This window comes from Drosophila guanche, unplaced genomic scaffold (assembly GCF_900245975.1).
Source record: "Drosophila guanche unplaced genomic scaffold, DGUA_6, whole genome shotgun sequence".
In the NCBI taxonomy this organism is placed as follows: domain Eukaryota; kingdom Metazoa; phylum Arthropoda; class Insecta; order Diptera; family Drosophilidae; genus Drosophila; species Drosophila guanche.
This window is the reverse complement of record NW_022995759.1, coordinates 661,160-682,083: the sequence shown is the minus strand read 5'-3', so window position 1 is coordinate 682,083 and position 20,924 is coordinate 661,160. Positions and strand designations below refer to the sequence as shown.

General features: G+C 36.8%; 3 protein-coding genes across 4 annotated transcripts; 2 read left to right on the top strand and 1 right to left on the bottom strand.

The window, feature by feature from the left end:
- Window positions 1-525: 525 nt before the first annotated feature.
- On the top strand, window positions 526-5,174 carry LOC117590674 (sodium- and chloride-dependent GABA transporter 1). Of its 2 annotated transcripts, none has more exons than XM_034283551.1 (11): window positions 526-877; window positions 1,278-1,548; window positions 2,056-2,157; window positions 2,249-2,429; window positions 2,584-2,851; window positions 2,934-3,037; window positions 3,129-3,253; window positions 3,356-3,600; window positions 3,667-3,870; window positions 3,941-4,108; window positions 4,175-5,174. In XM_034283551.1, the coding sequence occupies exons 1-11, from the start codon at window positions 743-745 to the stop codon at window positions 4,274-4,276; spliced, it is 1,905 nt and encodes a 634-aa protein (XP_034139442.1). In that variant the 5' UTR covers window positions 526-742; the 3' UTR covers window positions 4,277-5,174. The 2 variants fall into 2 exon arrangements, with proteins under 2 accessions (XP_034139442.1, XP_034139441.1); XM_034283550.1 differs by having other exon boundaries at window positions 526-883; window positions 1,281-1,548.
- Window positions 5,175-7,445: 2,271 nt separating this feature from the next.
- LOC117590672 lies at window positions 7,446-10,422 on the top strand. Its single transcript, XM_034283545.1, has 2 exons — window positions 7,446-8,771; window positions 8,911-10,422. Exons 1-2 carry the CDS (start codon window positions 7,848-7,850, stop codon window positions 10,273-10,275), a joined length of 2,289 nt encoding a protein of 762 aa, XP_034139436.1. The 5' UTR covers window positions 7,446-7,847; the 3' UTR covers window positions 10,276-10,422.
- A 1,602-nt stretch (window positions 10,423-12,024) lies between these two features.
- On the bottom strand, window positions 12,025-13,573 carry LOC117590675. The gene is made up of 2 exons (XM_034283552.1): window positions 13,444-13,573; window positions 12,025-12,921 (listed from the first exon to the last, which is right to left on the bottom strand). The coding sequence occupies exon 2, from the start codon at window positions 12,910-12,912 to the stop codon at window positions 12,088-12,090; it is 825 nt and encodes a 274-aa protein (XP_034139443.1). The 5' UTR covers window positions 12,913-12,921; window positions 13,444-13,573; the 3' UTR covers window positions 12,025-12,087.
- Between the last annotated feature and the right edge of the window lie 7,351 nt (window positions 13,574-20,924).

Sequence of the window (20,924 nt, the reverse complement as noted above, 5' to 3'; positions counted from 1 at the left end):
TTCATGTAAAATTCAAAGTGTATGTGTTTGCTGATAGATGTATTATATACATTCCCCTACTAGAAAAAAGTACGCTGATTATGTCTGTGTATGGGGGTTTTGATGGACAGGTACTGGTGTATAGTGCACGACATTCTTTAAAATGATAGTGACAGAGGCCAGAGCGATTCGGTCGCTGATACACGCATGCCCCAAATGGGTCAGTAAATGTAAATTGCCCTGCATTGGTTTGTAGGGGTTGATGCTGCAAATTGTGCTGATCATCAAAATCGAGCTTAGACTGAGACTCTGTGCCCCTATGCTCTGTACTCTCTGTACATATGTATTTATGTAAATGTGTTAATACATATGTATGTACTATATATACCCTCTTCTTAAATCATTATTAAATTAAATTGTATGTACAAATGACAGCGCAGCCAGACTCGCTCAAAATCTGAGCTTCGTTTAAATTAGGTGCCATGCTCGTAACCATCCATCCATCCATCTCATCTGTGGCTGAGGCTGAGAAACAGACCAACACATCAGATAGTCTGTTGGATGCAAGCAAGTGATCAGGGTGTCGTGGGTACGCGAAACGTGAACGGACCTACGAATAAAGACAAGACCCAAATATATAATCACAAAGGCACTGTAGTCCTTCTCCCACTATACTCTCTTGTCTATAATTCGGTTTTTTTCACGAGCACGCAGATCTAAACAAATATATCTTAGAAGGACGTCCTTTCAGCTCGGTAGCAAAATGTATACCAATTGCGAAAGCGATGGTGGTGGGGGAGGAGATCGACGAAATCACGAGTCTATCGAGATGTGTAAAGATCTCGCCGTATCTTCAGAGTCAAACACCCCAGCAAGTGGAACTACATCCAATCAGCAGCAGCAGGTACGTCAATGCGTACTGCAATCGGATCAGAAACCATTTTTAAAATTAGATACTCTTTTTCAAATAATTGAATGGCCTTAAATGGACTAAGTCCAAAGTCCATCTATGTATGTATGTATATTCAATTATTCTGCTCACCATACCTTTTATCCTTTAAAACTTGTTTATCACTTACTTCCGAGTATGATAATTATATTGTTATAATACGTTGGTATGCATATAAATATGTATTGTTCAAATGTATAAGTGGCTCGGTAAGGAATGAAACGATCAAACCTTAATACATAAGTTGTTTAAATGGATGTGTTGATCAAAATGAAACTCTTAACATCTATAGTACGCTTACATGTGTACATATGTACATATTTAGATTTGTAAATGCTATTTCCTTTTTCAGCTAGTTAAGCTGGATCAACTGCCGGAGCGAGGATCATGGTCTTCGAAGCTTGACTTCATTCTCTCAGTGGTTGGACTAGCCATCGGCTTGGGAAACGTTTGGCGATTTCCTTATTTGTGCTATAAAAATGGAGGCGGTGCTTTCATATTGCCCTACTTCTTGGCGTTGTTTCTAGCTGGTATCCCAATGTTTTTTATGGAGCTGGCTCTTGGACAAATGTTGACAATTGGTGGACTGGGCGTGTTTAAAATCGCCCCTATATTTAAAGGTAAGAGGGGTTTCATTTGAGTGGTCCTTTTCTTAAAATTGCATCAAATAAGTTCTGTAATGCAGTTTTAAATAAATAAATCAAGTGTGTTTATTCACGTCCTCCGTAGAACAGACAATTTCGCTATGAACTGGACAGAGGGACCAAAATGATAAAATGATAAAATGATAAAGCGAATCTCCAATGTTTCCCAATTCAGACTATAATTATCAGCTCGCAAACAGATTCTATATTATGACAGATACGAAAATTCTGTATGACAGCTGAAATAATCTCTTAAGTTCCCCAATAAAGACGGACACACACAGAAATGCCTATTAAACAATAGTATACCACATGTGTTTTTAAGAAGATATAATTTACACCGTAAATATAGACTTAATAGTTACAGATGTAAATTGAAGAACAGCAGTGGCAAATTCCATTGCCTTAATTGTGCAACTTTACCATTATACATATTATTATTAATGATTAATATATGTATGTATTTACTGTTTTTTGTTCAAGGCATTGGATATGCTGCCGCCGTAATGTCTTGCTGGATGAATGTATACTACATTGTTATTCTGGCTTGGGCGGTATTTTACTTTTTCATGTCAATGAGAGCGGGTGGGTACCATTTCTACGTTCACGACTTTTTTAGATACAAAGATACAAAGCAAGAAGAAAACGATATTAATATATCATCCATTCCATGTAGACGTGCCTTGGAGGACATGCAACAATTGGTGGAATACCGTTAATTGTGTCAATCAATATGAGAGAAACAATCTACACTGTTGGGATAAAATCATCAATGGCACCGCAAAGAAAATTTGCTCCGTGGCAGCGACAAATATCTCTTCGACGGAACTCACAGACCCAGTCAAAGAGTTTTGGGAGTATGTAGTCAATTAAGTGGATATATTCCACAGTAAATACATTTGATATATACATACGTCAAAAATTTGATTCTTAAAACTGAGATCGTAGGGAATAAGCTTGTCGTTAAAGACACTAACATTTAGTTCTGCTCTGTTCAATGAACCGTTCCAGGCGTCGTGCACTTCAAATATCGCATGGCATTGAAGAGATTGGCAATATTCGATGGGAATTGGCAGGAACCTTATTGCTTGTTTGGATTCTCTGCTATTTTTGCATTTGGAAGGGAGTCAAGTGGACGGGAAAAGTGGTCTACTTTACCGCGCTTTTCCCATATGTCTTGCTCACGGTTCTGTTAGTTCGTGGAATAACTTTACCAGGGGCACTGGAAGGCATTAAATTCTATATTATTCCAAACTTTTCGAAACTGTCTCAATCAGAGGTGTGTACAAAAATAACTAGACATTCTTGATTTTTTCTATAGCATTTGCGCTGAGCCGATTTTAATATAAAATGTCTCCAAGGTTTGGATTGATGCTGTAACGCAGATCTTCTTCTCCTACGGGCTTGGCCTTGGTACACTTGTGGCCTTGGGCAGCTATAATAAATTTACAAACAATGTATACAAGTAAGTTAAATATTTACATATGTACAAATGTATATTATAAATAAATTGCTGTCTATCCCAGAGTATTTATTCTAACATCCTTGATCTACAGGGACGCGCTTATTGTCTGCACAGTTAACTCCAGCACGAGTATGTTCGCTGGCTTCGTAATATTCTCAGTAATTGGATTTATGGCGCATGAACAGCAGCGACCTGTCGCAGAGGTAGCAGCATCAGGTTTGTCATCATTTTGAATTCAATATGAAGAAAATGTTCTCGAACATTTTTTTTCATTGAGTAATAATGAAATAATTATACATTTGGTGTGCTTTGAAACAGGTCCTGGATTAGCTTTCCTAGTATACCCGTCGGCAGTATTGCAGCTGCCGGGCTCGCCAATGTGGTCTTGCCTCTTTTTCTTCATGTTGTTGCTTATCGGGTTGGATTCTCAGTTCTGTACAATGGAGGGATTCATTACAGCAATTATAGACGAGTGGCCCCAGCTGCTGCGAAAACGAAAAGAGATTTTTATTGCCATTGTATGCGCACTGAGCTATTTAGTAGGCTTAACCTGTATAACACAAGTACGTTTTTGGATCAGGCTCATAGTTGTATTTAAAATACATTCTCGTTTTATTTGGTTTCGTTAGGGCGGAATGTATATTTTCCAAATATTAGATTCGTATGCAGTTAGCGGCTTTTGCTTGCTGTGGCTCATATTCTTTGAGTGCGTCTCAATATCCTGGTGCTATGGGGTCGATCGATTTTATGATGGAATTAAGGATATGATTGGATATTACCCCACAGTTTGGTGGAAGTTCTGCTGGTGTGTCACAACTCCGGCTATATGTCTGGTAATATAACAGATATTGATACGTTGAGTAATGCCATGTGGTATTTAAATTATTCCTTTCCCACCTACAGGGCGTCTTTTTCTTTAATATAGTCCAATGGACTCCTATAAAGTACCTGGACTACAACTATCCCTGGTGGGCTCATGCATTTGGTTGGTTCACTGCGTTGTCGTCTATGCTGTATGTCCCAGTATACATGTTCTGGTTGTGGAAACGAACACCTGGAGACTTGTGCGAGGTAAACAAAGACAAAAATAATTTTAAAAAAATACAAACATTTTCGAACATCAAAACATTTTTACAGAAAATCCGAGCGATAGTGCGAATAGACGAGGATATACCACGGTTACGCGAGAAAATGCAGAGAGAGGCTATTGCTAAGGAGATTGAATTTAATTCATTATAGACATAGTTAAGTTACCTACTAATGAATTAAGGCACTCTTCGTTGACACACCATATCAACGGTTCGAATCCCACTTGAATTTATTTTTTGATACTATTGGAATCGTGTTTTTCGCTGCGGACCAACTCTCCTTATATGGGGCTGGAGTTACACAGTGCTCTAGAGCCGCTATTATGCTATACTATAATTATTTCCACAATGTGTGGTAGAACTTTAAAAATTTGTAGTTTAGTACATACATATTTAAATGTAAAATTAAGCCAATCCGAGTTCTAGAATGACTTTTAGTGCGTTTCGTGTGGTACTTACTCCTAAGAAAATTCAAGTAATGAATATTCTTGCTCTGAAGCACTCACGTAAAATGGATTACTATCGTAAATCTAGCAAAGATCAAAACTAATTTTATCAAGAAATCACCGCTTCACAATACTTTCATAAGGTAGGAATTGATTTTTTTGTCTGTCAGAGTGAAATTATCATCTGTTAGTGTGGGCCCCCGCCACTTGCCTAATGTAGTAAGTATCCCCAAACCAAAGAAATGTGAAGGGCAATTAATTCAGACTTTAACAGTAAGGGCTTTATGCTTTTGGCTGGGATGTGCCTTACAATCGCCTTACAGTACAGATGCATCATCCTTAGATTTTATTAATATGGTTAATTTAATTTACAATTATTCATACAAGCTAGAGTATATTTAGCAATAGACCAATGCACATTTGATAGTAGACAAGCAAACACATTCATGTATATTAATGTCGATACCCACAAAAACATTCAATACATACGAATGCCTTGGAAGTCCTTTAAATGTTGTTGTGTAACTTTACCTTATAAATAGCTATAAGTTGCTTGTCGTGTCACATAAATAAATACATGCATAAATAAATGCATTATCGTTCGATAATTATCGAATATGAAAGACAGACAGACGGACATGATTGTTGGCGCTTCCCCCAATTCAGAAAGAATCCTCCGCCCTGATTAACTTTGGCTGACGACAAAAACAAAAGCATTGGGACGGAAGGTGGAGGACAAATTTACATATATACATACATATGTATGTGTATGTACATATCGGTACATATCGGTAGCGCGGCCAATTCTGCTTCATGGCTAACTTCAAAATATAATATAACAATTATATAGACCATTACCTTAAATGCACACTTAAGCAAATATGTACGTAGGTTCTATGTACATACTAATATTGACTACCCATCAAAGTTTGTTTATAGTTACATGTGTACAAGAAACATATTTTACAACAATACCTGTTGTAAATGGTATACACCATTGCACATATTTACATTCACCAATGGACATTAAATACATATGTATAAATATTTTGAAAGAGGTAAGACGAGTGTCAACATTTACAGACAAGAAAGTCCCATGAATGAAAAGTACTCATGGTTATTAGAATGCAAAATTCTGTAGCAACATGACCAGCGAGGGCTGATCTAAACGTAAGCACCGATTCCATCCTTCAATGTACTTGTGTATGTACCTACATATGTATGTATATATTTGATTTGAAATCCATGTGCATTTACTTAACCCCCACAAGCAACTGGCCTGAAAGAAAACTAGAAACTATGTATGTATATTTATATGTAAATAGATATGTACATCTATAGAAACTCTATAATATACGGACATAGGTACATATATACATATAAATATGTACATAGATATGCATGTATGGATAAAACATTGATGTACATACATATGTACTTTGACAGACGAGTTCGAAATTTGGTAGAATTTTAGTACTCATTTATTAGAATTACATTTAAGTGAGTGTCATTCACCAAAAGCTTTAGGAAGTACCATATATACATACATACGCTGACGAAAAGATGTAGGTTGGGGTATTCACTAAATGGAAAGCATTTATATGTACGTAAATTGTATGGAGGTACTCAAGTATACAAGTATGTACACATAGAAGTACCTTTTAAAATGTGATTGTGTGCGGATCCGAATCTTAAATCCACTATGGGCAATCCTTACACTTTTTTTTGGCAATTATTAATGACTATTTTTTGTATATTACTTTATGGGATTGTATGTATGCATTTAAAAAACGAAAAGATAGTTGAAAACGAGGAGGGACGTTTGAGAGGCTTCTTACGCGTCACAACTTTTATACCCGGTACCATGAAGAAATTATTCGGGTGTGCTCGGTCTCTAAATGTTCAGTGATTGGTCGCTTGTTCATGCGAAAGGTTGTGTGCGGACGTTTCACTCACACTTACGGCGCAGAACCCTTTCACTCGCACTAAAAAGTAGCATCAATACGTGACAAACGGGCCCGATGGCTCCTCCTTATATTATTGCTTCAAGCTCAGTAGTGCATCTCGCCCCTTTCTTCTAGAGCCGCACACTGCACGAACAGATTAAAATAAGACGAGGCAGCTGAAGGAGGCGTGGCGAAATTTTGAAATACACTTGTAACAGTGTGACTTCACACAACATTTTATGACTCTAGCTCTTATAGTCCAGGCGCTCATCAAGACGGACAGACAGACACGGCAATATCGACTCGGCTATTGATGTACGATTGTATACGAGTTTTGCAAATAAGCATATTTTCTATCGAATCGTTTCCAATTCCTCTAGAAACGTTAAAAGCAACTATTACTTTCAATGATTTCTTGTCGTTATCAAAACTAATGAAGGGCGTAAATGCAATGGAAAATGCAATGACTCATTTGCATTTTGCCTTCTCGCTGCAAACAGCTCTGCAGGTTTACCTAAAAACTTCAGCTTAACTTTTCGTTACAAATTTATAATTTTTAAGGGATGAACTATTACACAAAGTTTCTCTTATAAGACTGCTTGACAATAATGTTACTTAAATTATTTAATTTGACTGTGATAGCGACCAGCTCTGTTAAGCAGCCAACATTGTATTTACGTACTCTGTCAAAGTGGTGGACTGTTTAACATTAAAGATCAAGATTTTTGTATATATCGGATTTATATAAATTACATTAAATACTTTTAAAAAATTAGTTTTGACCAGAAAAAGTGGTCAAATTTCCCATAGTGCACTCGCTTTTTTTTTGAGTGTCTGTGTCTGTCTACTCGTTGATGTGGGTGTGTGAGAGCCAAGAGAGAGAAGAGTCTGTTTATACTGCTGTGGAGTAAGCATTCGCTATCGGGTATTTTAGTCGACTAAGCTAAGTGTTGACGCCCGAACCGTAGCCGTACCATGCGAACAGGTTCTGCCGCCGCGACGTGCATTTGTTGATAAATGTGAAAGAGACAAAAATATGTACAAATTGTTGATAAAAACTGATCATTTATTTATTTACTCATACTAAAACGGAACAGTATTTTGTGTTGCTTTCTTGAATAAGTCGGCATTTCGACATAACAGACATACATACAACCGCATTATCAACTCTTGAATCTGGAAGAACACAGATGCTCTAGCAACATACTGTACAGATGACGTGTGGAATGTACATATATGTACATATGAACCTACATTTATATGTGTGAATTTACATACTCAGAACTGATCAACTTGGACACAGGCAACTTGATGGTCATGTGGAAGAAACATGTTAATAGACAGTAAACCAAATTTTCCGGCCAATTACCAAAACGCACCGAAGAGGTGTAACCTGTATAAATGCGTTACATTTACAAGGGGTACAAAAAATGGCCCCCTGACCTGTCGCCACATCAGACAAAGACACCTTTGTCGTAACAAGACGACATGTTCCAGATGGATTCTTTACCACTATTATTTTTGTCATTCTACAAATATAGTATGTGCCAGATATAACAATCGTATATCAACGTCGAGTACAAATCAGATTCGATCCAAGCTCGCTATAGTTCATACATTTCCCACAACATTTCTAAAGTATTCACTGTACAATTTAACACAGGTATGGCTAGTCATTATATTACTATTTCCAATCCTGACCCTGCAAGCAAATGGTCAAGCTATTTTTCGCCCAACGTCAAATTCAAATTCTAACGTTTACGACAATCCCTACGACAATAACTACACAAGTATGCAATTACAAACTTTAAACGACGGAATTCAGATACGGCTAACCAATCAACAACTACAATCAACTGGAACTCAAACCAAAAGTAATAACATTCAAAGAAGCATAACTATCCCTTCTCAAAAAAATATTATAGAAAGTAGTGAAAGAGGAAGAAGAGAAGGTGAAGGCGTGTCGTCATTTAATGCAAGTTCAAATAAATATAGTCTGATTATTTTAAGCCACCCTGAGGCCCAGTCGACCCACGTAAACATTTCAGTAATGGAATTTGAGAAGAATAACAGTATTCCAATTAAGAATATCCGTAAAAGATACATAAGAAATGACGGCCAGGAAGTTGATAGTCACAATTATAATAAAAATTATAACAACAAGTCACCAAATGGGAACCGGATTGATGAAGCAAAACTTAAGCGACTGGTAATGAATGGTCTTGGATTAAAAAAGCTTCCAGATATGAAAAAGGTAGGAATAAGAATATACATATTTATGTATTATTAACATTTAATTGTGCGAGTAAACGAGTAAATCAGTATGTATGTACATATGTAAATACATGTGCATGTATTTTAAATTCTATTTAATGTAATTTTTGTTTTTACAGGTGAACATAAGTCAAGTTGAATACTTAAGAAAATACGGTGAATACTTAGACCGCCTTAAAACCAACCATGTAAGAGGCGTCAGCTATTTAAGTGACGAACCTGTAGCGTCGTCCCCCCTTACGGATTTACACATATTAAGCATTGTAACTAAAAGTTTTAACGACATAAGTCAGAAACGATGGCGTCATAAACGATCTGTTAAGAACCTGTCCGTATTAAGACAAACAAAGAAAGGAAGATCGAATGAAAAAATCCATTTTGACCAAAGGGATAAGACCAATATTCTATTGCACTTTCCACTGACAAACGTAAATGATGCCAACTTTCAGCATGATAAAATTGACGAGGCTAATGTAAGGCTAATGCTACTCTATAGTTCAGTCCTTGCGAAAAATACTCGAAAATTTCAGGCAACAGCAACTGGCCAAAGAAAATTCAATCGCAATTTCGGCAATGATAGCTCAATGAAGAACAAGGACAAAAATTGTAATGCCGGCGATGGCGATGTCATTGACTTTAACGCAGAGCAGCGTAACGAATCCAAGAGCCGAGGGCGCGCCCATTTTCGCAAATTGAATCTCAAAGTATATCAACTTCTTTCATCAAGTAGACGAAGGTTACTTGCGTCCCGTAAAATTGAGTTTGAAAACATGCGCTACGAAGAAACCCGCACCCAGTGGCTGGAATTTGATGTGACGAAAGCAGTTCGTGGTTGGTTAAACAAGAGTCATGAAAATTTGGGTATAGAGATTCAATGCGATAGATGTAGGAGTATAGGAGCCCGCATATTAAGCGATGTCAACCCGTTCGCACCATTAACATCTGCATCTGCCAAGTCAGCAGCTCCGGACAGTGACAGGTTTCATCTTATGCCAGTCCTAAATATCATCGGTCATGGGGACACGCAAAGCCATCGTGCAGGTGACCTCGAAGTCGGAGTGCAACATTTAGTGCTGACTAATAATAGAAGCGACAGTTATTTTCATCATCGTTCGGACCAAGACATGGGTTGGCGTAGGGAAAAGTGGAATAATAGTTGCTACAAAGTGCACCAACGATGCTGTAGACATCAGTTAGATGTGGTCTTCAAGGATATAAAGGGCTTTGAGTTCATATTACAACCAAAAATGTTTGATGCTGGCTATTGCCATGGCCGCTGTCCACCGCGCCACAATCCTGCCCATCACCATGCACTCTTACAAAGTCTTATATGGCAACAAGATAGCAGTCGAGCTCCTCGTCCCTGCTGTGCCCCCTCAAAGCTCAAAGTCCTAGAAGTATTGCACGTGGATGAAGAGCACACCGATAAGCTAAAGATTTCAACATGGAGTGACATGCAAGTTCTGGAGTGTGCCTGTTCATAAATCAATTGAAATCTATGGAGTCGATACGTAAATTATAAATTTTGTTTTTGGTAACTTATATTTTTTCTCTACCAATATTTTTTAGCTTTGCATTATATTACATTAAAAACCAAACCTTTTATGGTAAAATCTTAGGAAATGTTTAAATTTCACTTCGAAGCTTTTTTTTGTAAAGAACTCCAGTAATTGTCTATATGTATATGTAATTATGAGTCTCCAAACGAAAGGGAGAGAGAAGGCAAGAAATCGTCATCGTCACTCCCAAAGATAAACCTAGCTATTTCTTCTGCCACAATAATTTTTTGTTTTAAAAAAATGTTAGAAATGATTCTTGTTTATTTTAAACAATTAATTTTAACAGAAACGAGAAGGGACGTGTGAGACGCTTCTTACGCGTCACAACTTTTATACCCGGCCTCAGGACTACATCTAAATGTAGAAGACATCGCCAACCACTAGATATCGTTCACATTACAGAACACGTATTAAAAAGCCTAGTAAATAAAATGCATCAAAAAAATTGGATCAGTTAATCAGTTTTCCAATTTATGAGATATTTAAAACAGCAATAAGTTTGGTACTTTTTCCCTGTACATTCTGTGCAATAATGACCGCTAGGTTTCACAGCTGATTTTTCGAAAGTGGCGCCATCTATGAAAATTTCTTATACGCAACTTTGATGGTCACTCTTTTTCTAATACAGAGCGTTAAAAACCGAGTCTTGGTTTTAACTTTTAAAAATTAGCTTTTGGCCACTGTTTCCGCAACTCCTCGCAACCAGTTCGGAATCAAAATCTCGAAATAAAAAGCCAAGTGCTGCTGGTTCGACCGAGTCGGAATTTAAATCAATTTAATCTCTTCTTCTTTTCAATTTCGATATTCACCTATTAAATGCATGTTCTTCCTCTTTCTCTATCGTATTCACGTATCACATGTATGTTCTATAGCACCAAGGTTCTGTCAGTATGTCGTAAATGCAACAATTCAATGCTTAATGCTACAAATTCATTTTACTTATAAAAAATACTAATTGCTCCGGCCATAATTTGGCTAATTGGCGTAAACTGCCACCAAAACTGATCATTGGGACAAGCGGACTCAGCGGTGTTTTCTCAAATTTTAAATAGGAAGGGGCCGAGTGAAGCAGAAGCAGAGTGTGAATGAGAGAATGTGAAAGGAACAAAAAAAGCTGCTGGACAGGGTGGGTTTAGCCACAGCAAATTATTTCTTTATTCTGGCTATAATAATGATCCGATCGGATCGGATTGGTGATCTGATAGATATGGCCATTCCCTACGGAATGGCGTTTTTAGTTTTCTTTTATCTTCAAAATTGTAGATTTGGTAGGTTTTCGCCCTTTTGCGGGGGCGGAAGGGGGCGTGGCTCATTTTTGAAATACACTGGTTTCAGTGTGAGCATATAGCAGTCTGGATGCAACATTTGGTGGCTCTAGCTCTTACAGTCTCTGAGAACTAGCCGACAAACAAGACGGACAGACAGACATGGCTCTATCGCCTCGTCTATTGATGCTGATCAAGAATATATATACTTTATGGGGTCGGAAACGCTTACTTCTGTGCGTTACATACAACCGTTAGTCGCACAAATACAATATACCCTATTTACTCTTCGAGTACCGGGTATAAAAAGTGAAGATTACTGGTTGGCACTTGAATGTGATGAAAATTGGGAAGAACTTGCATTTGTTTAATTCGCACGAGCCAAAAAAACAGTAATCCTTCAAACATTAAATTCTTGACCATGTAAGTTTTATTGTTAATCATTTTATAATCAAATATAAGTGATAGGGCCCTACCAGTTGCTTAAGAAATCAAAGCCTTGCGGGATCTGCACTGCTGGGGTTAGGAGTTTAGCATTTTCTTCTTGAAAGAGATCTTTACATTCGTGCTCGTCAGATAAATCTGACTCGATACTATTTTTTGACCCAAAATTTGACAGTAGACTTAATTTTTCATCTGTATTAAAGCTACATGTTCCGTCTTCATATCTTCTGTGATTTAGTCGATCGTATTCGTGGACGGACAAGACCCTGGGACTTTTTTTAAGAATTTCTTCTTCAACACTTAGACCGGTTGTTGGCTGAGCGTGCATCATTTCCTTTCCGACATTCAAAAGGATGATTTGATTGCACACATCCGTGGAACCCGGATCTATGTCAGCATTATCACTAAAAGCCTCTGGAATATTTATTTGAGATTTGGTTCGGTAGCTAAATGGAAACGAATGCTCATCGCGGTAATCTCCTGTATTTTCATCGTGTACAACTTTCAGACCCACATTTTGATGTATAAAGGAGTGCAGGTTATTACCGTTAAAGGTATATATAACGTCGTTTTTATGCCAGTTCTGGTGGCCGCTTTTAGATATATTTACTTTGGTTTGTGTATCGATTTCATCTATCTGTGAAGATTCCGGTTTAGTCTTATTGAAGTACTTAATATATATTTCAGGTTTTATAAAATGATTGTTGACAATATTTTCCTGTTGTGACAAAGTTAAGCCAGTCCAAGCACCTGGACTGTAAGCCGATTTCGCCTGACTTACTTCGCGGGAAATATTTTCGGCCAAAGGACTAAGTGTCGAAAAATATGCTTGGATTCCTTGAAGAACAGCCATATTTGAATTCCTTAAAAGCAGTAAAACATTTTTATTATTTTAATATTATTATATATTGTCAATTTTTCTGTGATTTATTTAGATATTTACTTTTGTGTTCATTCACTCGCAAAAGTATAAGGATTCGCAGAAGGCTATAGCTTGATTGAATATATTTATTGTAAATGTCATGTATGTGTATACATACATGTGTATGTACATTAAGATGGCTTCTGGTGCAACCCAGAGACAAAAATAACACTGCACTTAAGCGTTACTTTTCGGTAAAATAAATGTAGTTATGTATCTGCATTAAAATAGTACACTTCAAGCATTAGTTCTGCATTTCGTATCGCCGGCAACCGAAAAATTGCATGCACTTATTTGGAAGTACATACGCAAATGCATGCATATATACATCCACACTTACGTACATATATGCTTATCATGAATAGCTTGAGCGAATGCATTTGTTTTCTGAGGAATAATATGCTTTGTATGTACACGATAAGGAGATTACAATTTCTCAGTCTTAAATAGAAACATCCATACCTGTAGGCCAGCAAGGCACTGGCATATGGAAAAAAATGCAAGTAAACAGACGAAACAATTTAAAACATGAATAAAGTCTGGGGATGTGTGTATAGAATGTCACCTTCTATCGATAAATTGTGTATCGAACTCATACCACATCTTGTCTGGCAAATATATACAAAAATTTCAATTCGCTTTAAAACATAGGATAAATTCAATTACAAGAAAATTAAGATAATTGGTCTCTTTTTTAGTATCCGTTTTAGAATTTTTACGGTCTGCTTGCAAGGTACCCTGTCGGAAGGGAGCTACTGCTTTTCTAGGACAAATCGAACGGTTTTAGATATTTTAAATGAGTAATGCTCGATGTACAGCCGCTAGTAAACAGATTTTTGTATCGTTTTCACACGACTTATAGGAATGTGGAATTAGCTTTTAGTTAAAAAGTAAGAAAGGGTACAAGAGGAAGAACGCACGGAACTTTCAAAGGAAAAGTCATAAAAATAAACAAATTTAGAATTTAGAGGGTACTTGAGATCAGAAGACAAAAAAAAAATTAAATTGTTTTAAGAGATACAAAATATGCGCTAATTAAAACAACGAGGATGGACGTGTGCTACGCTTCTTACGCTTCTCTTACAACTTAGTGGCTTTTTTTTAAATTTACATTTTTTCTACATTTCATCTACATCTACATTACTTCTCACGCCAACAAGCTCTTTAAGCTTGTATTGCTCCCCTCGGACAGTACACTGAACGGATCAGAGTGTGGAATGAGATAATGTGCAGAAAAAAATCTGATGGAAGGGGTGGGGGTAACCACTGCGAATTAATTTATTCCTTATGGCTATAATAATGATCCAATCTAATCCCAACTCGGTCATTTGAATTCCCTACGGAATTGAGTTTTGTGCCCTTCGAAGTCGAAGTTGCCTTAGCAAAAACATTCAATTCGTAAAGAAATGTAAAGCAAAAGTACTATTAACAGTTATTCGGTTCACAAAACAAAAGCAAACAAAACAGTGGTTACTGATAACAAAGTGTAACAAAGTTGGAGCTGGCAGAGAGTAAAACCGAAGCCAAAGGCAATCAAGAGACAAAACCAAGCCTCTCCGATTCTACCGAACAAACGAGAAGGGACGTGTGAGACGCTTCTTACGCGTCACAACTTTTATACCCGGCACTCAGTACTACATCTGCACCTTAGCGGTGTTTTGTCAAATTTTAAATTTTTTCTTCATCTGTCATCTACATCTACAAGACTTCTCACACCAACACGCTCCGTTAGCCACGGCATATTAATTTCTTCATTCTGGCTATAAAAATGGTCCATATGGTCCCAATTCGGTGATCTGATAGAAATGGTTTGGGAGGATTTCGCCCTTTTGCAGGGGGCGTGGCTTTTTTTAAATACACTTGTAACAGTGTGAGCATACAGAAGTCTGGATGCAAAATTTGGTGGCTCTAGCTTTTATGGTCTCTGAGATCCAGGCCCTCAAGAAGACGGACGGACGGACAGACAGACATGGCTCAATCGACTCGGCTATTGATGCTGATCTTTCTGTGTTACATACATTCAGTTTGTGCACAAATACAATATACAATCGCTCTGGACTTAGCACTCAGCATCAGCTCCAATCAATAAGCCCTCCTAAGCGACAGCACGCCATATAACGGAAATGAAGACGAAAACGAAGCACTGGACATGATAACTGAAGATACCTTAGATGAATCTACCAAGCCGCCACCTATATTCTTATCTGAAGTCAGTGATATAAGAGGAATGCTAGTTTACCTCGACTACAATTAAAAAAGAGCTTTTCTTTTATAAAGAACAACGCGATGGTCATGTGAGAGTTATGGTAAAGTCTATTGAAGAATACAGGAAACTTGTTAAAACTCTTACTACAAATTTTCTCAAATTTCACACATACCAACTTAAACTTAATCAAACAAGATGTGGAGTCCAAAGGTCACGCTGTTGGAAACATTAGTAATATTAAAAGTCGTGTAACCAAAGAGGGATTGAATTTTGTCTACTTAGACATTGAGCCCAACAATAAGAACTTAGATATATACAAAGTAAACTCATTGGTAACGAAGTTGTTAATATAGAAACACCATGTAAAACCAAAGAAATCGTTCAGTCTTGTCGTTGCCAGGAATTTGGACACACAAAGTCATATTGTGCCAAAACTCACAGATGTGTAAAATGCTCTCTTGGCCATCCCAGTAACATTTGCCAAAAGATAGAGCAACCAGCAAAATGTGCCAACTGCAACGAAGATCATGCTGCTAGTTACAAAGGCTGTAAAGTCTATCAGGATCTTATATCAAAAAAATAGTAAGCGAACGCAACCACCAAAGAAACACCAAAGATGACAATAATAAAAATTACCTTGCTACATCTCAATCATTTGCTCCGTTTAATAATTCGACCCAACAACCCAACTATTACCAATTATACGCTCAAGTTGCTACAGGAAATAGCTTCTAGAAGCTCTTCAAGAAGAACTCTAGAAGCTTCTAAAAAACAATCGCAACTTACCAATAATTTACTTAACATGATAATGTTACTTGTAAATAAGCTATGCAAATAAATCAAAACTTAGGAATATGGAATGCCAATGGGCTTTACAATCATGTAAATTAAATATCTTTATTTTTAAAAACGAATGCCATTGACGTCATGCTTATTTCAGAAACACACTTCACTAGCATCTTTTTTATAATCGGTACTCGAAGAGTAAATAGAGAAAAGTAAATATTGTATTTGTGTGGAATAACGGTTGTATGTATCGCACAGAAGGAAACTCTGCCGACCCCATAAAGTATATATATTCTTGATCAGCATCAATAGACGAGGCGATAGAGCCATGTCTGTCTGTCCGTCTTGTTTGTCGGCTAGTTCTCAGAGACTGTAAGAGCTAGAGCCACCAAATGTTGCATCCAGACTGCTATATGCTCACACTGAAACCAGTGTATTTCAAAAATGAGCCACGCCCCCTTCCGCCCCCGCAAAAGGGCGAAAACCTACCAAATCTACAATTTTGAAGATAAAAGAAAACTAAAAACGCCATTCCGCCAACGCCATGAAAAAATTTAAAATTTGACAAAACACAGCTAAGGTGCAGATGTAGTACTGAGTGCCGGGTATAAAAGTTGTGACGCGTAAGAAGCGTCTCACACGTCCCTTCTCGTTTTTAGAGTTATTGGATACGACACAGTGAGAGCTGACCATGCATCAGATAGTGCTCATGGAGGTGCTGCAATTATTGTTAAGCAGGGCCTTAAATTTTAAATCATGGACAGTACTAGAGAAAACGCTATGCAGGTTGCCTCAATTCAGATAAAATGTATGCACGCAGATGTATCAATAACAGCGATTTATCTCCCACCAAGATTCACAATAAAATAACTCGATTTTAAAAACTTTTTCCAAGGGGAACAAAGTTTTTCGTGGGAGGCGACTTCAATGCCAAACATCCATGTTGGGGATCCAGATTCACTAACCCGAAGTGATCAGAGTTACACAAATGCATACGAAACAATAACATAACAACTTTGTCAACTGGTGTGCCCACATACTGGCCAACTGATGGTCGAAAAATTCCAGATTTGATTGATTTCGTAGTATTCTCTGGAATCCCGCAATCACACATGCGAGTAATGGAGAGCTTTGACCTTAACTCAGATCATTCTCCCATAATAGCAACTTACAGCACAATAGCCCATATGTTGGAAAAGCCCCATAAAGTTATCACAGCCTCTACAGACATTAACGCATTTAAAAGCTATTTAGACTCAGCTATAAGCCTGGACATTTCGTTAAAAATAGGAGAGAAGATAGACTATGCTGTTGAGCTTTTCACAAATACAATTCATAATGCGAGCTACAGAAACACGAATCATGCTCTTAATCATCAACAACCAAATCAATTGTACTTTTCATCCAAACTTCGACAAAAAATACAAAATAAAAGGAATCTGCGTAAACGCTTGCAAAAACCTCACTACCCTGCTGACAAAAGATTATACAATAAGGCTGCATCTGAGCTTAGACAACTGCTGTCACACTTACGCAATGAATCTCTAGCTGCGTATCTGAGAAACTTAGACCCTCATTCCAGCAACAATGAATACAACCTATGGCGACTAAATACCTGACGAAACCAGCTAAAAGAAACATAAATATTCGCAAAAGCAACGGAAATTGGTGTAGTTCTAATAATGAACAAGCGGAAGCATTTGCTCAACATATGCATTCTGTGTTTCAGCCAAACAAAATAAATAATTATATAACAGAGACTGAAGTAGAAACATTCCTTGAGTAACCCTGCAAAATGAGCTTGCCTATTAAAAGCATTAAATATGAAGAAGTGTATGTATGACAGTATGACAGAAATCAAATGCTTGAACAATAAAAAAGCACCAGGCCCTGATAACATAGACGGCATCACCTCAAAAAGTTTACCACCAAAATGCATTCGGTTTCTCACTCTTGTATTTAACGCGATTCTCAAACTAGACATCTTGCCAAGTCAATGGAAATGTGCAGAGATCATTAGGATCCTAAAGCCAAACAAAATAGAAACGGAATTGACATCATACCGTCCCATTAGTCTGTTGACAATTTTCTCGAAAGTGTTTGAAAAAATACTATTGAAGAGAATGTTGCCAATTTTGGACGAACTTTCCATCTTTCCTGAATACCAATTCGGATTCAGGAAAGGTCACGGGACCCTTGAGCAATGTCAGAGGGTTATTAATGATATAGTCTCGGCATTTAAAAACAAAACATACTGCACTGCTGCATTTCTTGATGGTCAACAAGCGTTCGATCGAGTCTGGCACAAAGGTTTATTGTACAAGATAAAGAAATGGCAAATCATATCTGACTAAAAGATGATTTTACGTGCAGTAGAAAAACGATACGTCATCACTAGTTCTCATCAACGCAGGCGTCCCACAAGGAAGCGTATTGGGACCAACTCTCTACACCCTATATACGGCCGACACGTCAGTCATATGTTGCATATGTCTTGCAACATATGCTGATGATACAGCCGTTTTAGCCACAAGCACAACTATATATGAAGCTTCAGAACTCCTGCAGAGTTTGCTAAGCCTAATTGAAAACTGGTTCTTTCGATGGAAAATTAGAATTAACTTCCCGAAATCCGTCCAAATAACGTTTTCATTAAGACCAGGTAACTGCCCAAATCTTACACTTAACGACTCACCAATTCCACAAAGTGCCTGTGTGAAGTATCTCGGGTTTCATCTCGACCGCAGATTAACATGGTAAAACCACATTAAAGCAAAATGTCAACAACTCAGACTTAAAAAACTAAAAATGTCTTGGTTGATAAGCCGAAAATCAGAAACCACTTTAGAAAACAAAATTCGCCTCTACAAATCCATACTGAAGCCTGTTTGGACCTATTCTATACAGCCCTGGGGGACTGTTAGCAACTCAAATATTGAGATACTTAAGCGTTACCAATCAAAAACTTTGCGACACATTGTCAATGCTCCTTTTAACGTATCTAATGCAAATATCCACAAAGATCTTAATATTCCAACCATTAAAGAAGAAATAAATAAAACTAATAAGAAATACATCGACAGACTCCACAAACACTAAAATAATTTAGCCTTAAGTCTATTAGACAATAGCTTAACAGTGAGAAGACTGAAAGGATACCACATTCGCGATCTCCGCGATAGATAAATCCAACAAACTGAAAAGATGTTATATATAATAGCAGTGCTCATTGGAAAACTGATATTTCTGTTAATTTAATATTAATTATACAATTGAATTATTGTTTAAACAGACAGATTGTAACTAAAAAGAAAGAGAAATAAAAAAATAACTTGTAACAGTGTGAGCATACATGTCTCGATGCAAGATTTGGTGGCTCTAGCTTTTATGCACGGACGGATAGCCAGGCATGGCTTAATCGTCTCGGCTATTGATGCTGATGAAGAATATGTATATTTAATGGGGTCGGAAACGTTTCCTTCTGTGCGTTACATACAACCGTTACTCGTACAAATACAATATACCCTATTTACTCTTCGAGTACCGGGTATAATTACGAGCCAGAGGAAGATAAATTCGGATCACTAGGAACGCCGTTGGAGAGCAAGTAAACACGTGCGGACCAGCAGATGCTGAACATATTTTATTTCTAGACTACTAGCTTGCTAACGACGTTTTAGTAATATAAGATTAATTCTTTGCTTATATTCCTCGATCCGCAACTCTCTGCAAAATAATGAAATGAAACCCTCTTAAGCATTTGCAAATGCTGTGAGTAGTGGTTTTAAAAGAAGTCAACGCGTTTTCCGAAAAATTTATTATATAACCAGTTAAAGATACATTGCTATGTATATATTTTTATTTTTATATATATTTCATTTCTCATATAAAGTTAAGGTTCTCGTCTTAATGTCTTGGTTGGTTACTAATCTGTAAAAAGAGTAAGCCGATTAAAGTCGATTTATGAAATGTACTTTTAAGATATTATACTTTTCTCGAACACAATACGGATAATTAATATATATGTATATATTTTTTTTAAAGGAGCAACTTACTTAATCTTAAATATAAATATTTATATATATATATTTTTATATATAATATGTATGTTTAAATTATTGATTTATATATGTACTTTTCCCGTTTACATTTGTAAAATATTCGTTGTAAATATACTAACCGCCCCTATTAGAAGTTTAATGTAAAACCTTATACACTGAGTAAAAAAATATTTTTTTTCGCAATTTAGTATGTACGGACATACATATGTACTCATGTAAGTATAACCTTAAAAAAAAATTGAAAATTAATTGTAGTTATGGCCTAATCACAAAAAAATAATACGAAAGGGAACTATTCGAATTTGAGTATGATTAAATATAAAAGATGGAAGGAACTGGTGTTTAAAAATTGGTGGCAGTATGTACTAAATCAGAATTAAGGGAAAGTCTAGGGATACATTTGTTTAAAATCAAGTCAAAGTTTAAAGGCAGCCTAAAAACTAGATGGTTTGAAAAAAATTAATTATGTCTAAACTGTACATGCAACTGACCGGGGTTTTATTAAGTATATACATATGTATATCTAGAAAAAAAAAACACCAACAACTGATTCATACGTTTCATAGTTTAGATAATATTCTACCTGAAAGATGCAGTATGTGAACAAAAGTTGAATAAATGTGTTTACAAATAATTGTCAACTTTGTGTGCTCATATCTCGAAAACCTATTTTTTTAGTTTCAGTTTTGAAAGCCTTGGAAAATTATATATAAGATTCGCCTGCATCCGAAGCCTTCCAAAATTGTTCGACTTTTGCCACCTCTTAACGACTGAGACCCTACAGTGCGTTGTCGAAAACACAAGATAAAATCAAATTTGAAAGCTTAATATTTCTTAGACGTAAGTGCATTTATACCCTGAATCTATTAGCTTTTGATAATGGACAATTT

What these genes read in the sequence shown, in the direction of transcription:
- LOC117590674 (XM_034283550.1), top strand. Translation starts at nt 743, where the DNA reads ATGTATACCAATTGCGAAAGCGATGGTGGTGGGGGAGGAGATCGACGA. An exon ending in CCAGTCAAAGAGTTTTGGGA is followed by an intron (nt 2,430 to 2,583) that starts GTATGTAGTCAA and finishes GAACCGTTCCAG; the next exon opens with GCGTCGTGCACTTCAAATAT. An exon ending in GCTTAACCTGTATAACACAA is followed by an intron (nt 3,601 to 3,666) that starts GTACGTTTTTGG and finishes TGGTTTCGTTAG; the next exon opens with GGCGGAATGTATATTTTCCA.
- LOC117590672 (XM_034283545.1), top strand. Translation starts at nt 7,848, where the DNA reads ATGTTAATAGACAGTAAACCAAATTTTCCGGCCAATTACCAAAACGCA. An exon ending in AGCTTCCAGATATGAAAAAG is followed by an intron (nt 8,772 to 8,910) that starts GTAGGAATAAGA and finishes TTGTTTTTACAG; the next exon opens with GTGAACATAAGTCAAGTTGA.
- LOC117590675 (XM_034283552.1), bottom strand. Translation starts at nt 12,912, where the DNA reads ATGGCTGTTCTTCAAGGAATCCAAGCATATTTTTCGACACTTAGTCCT.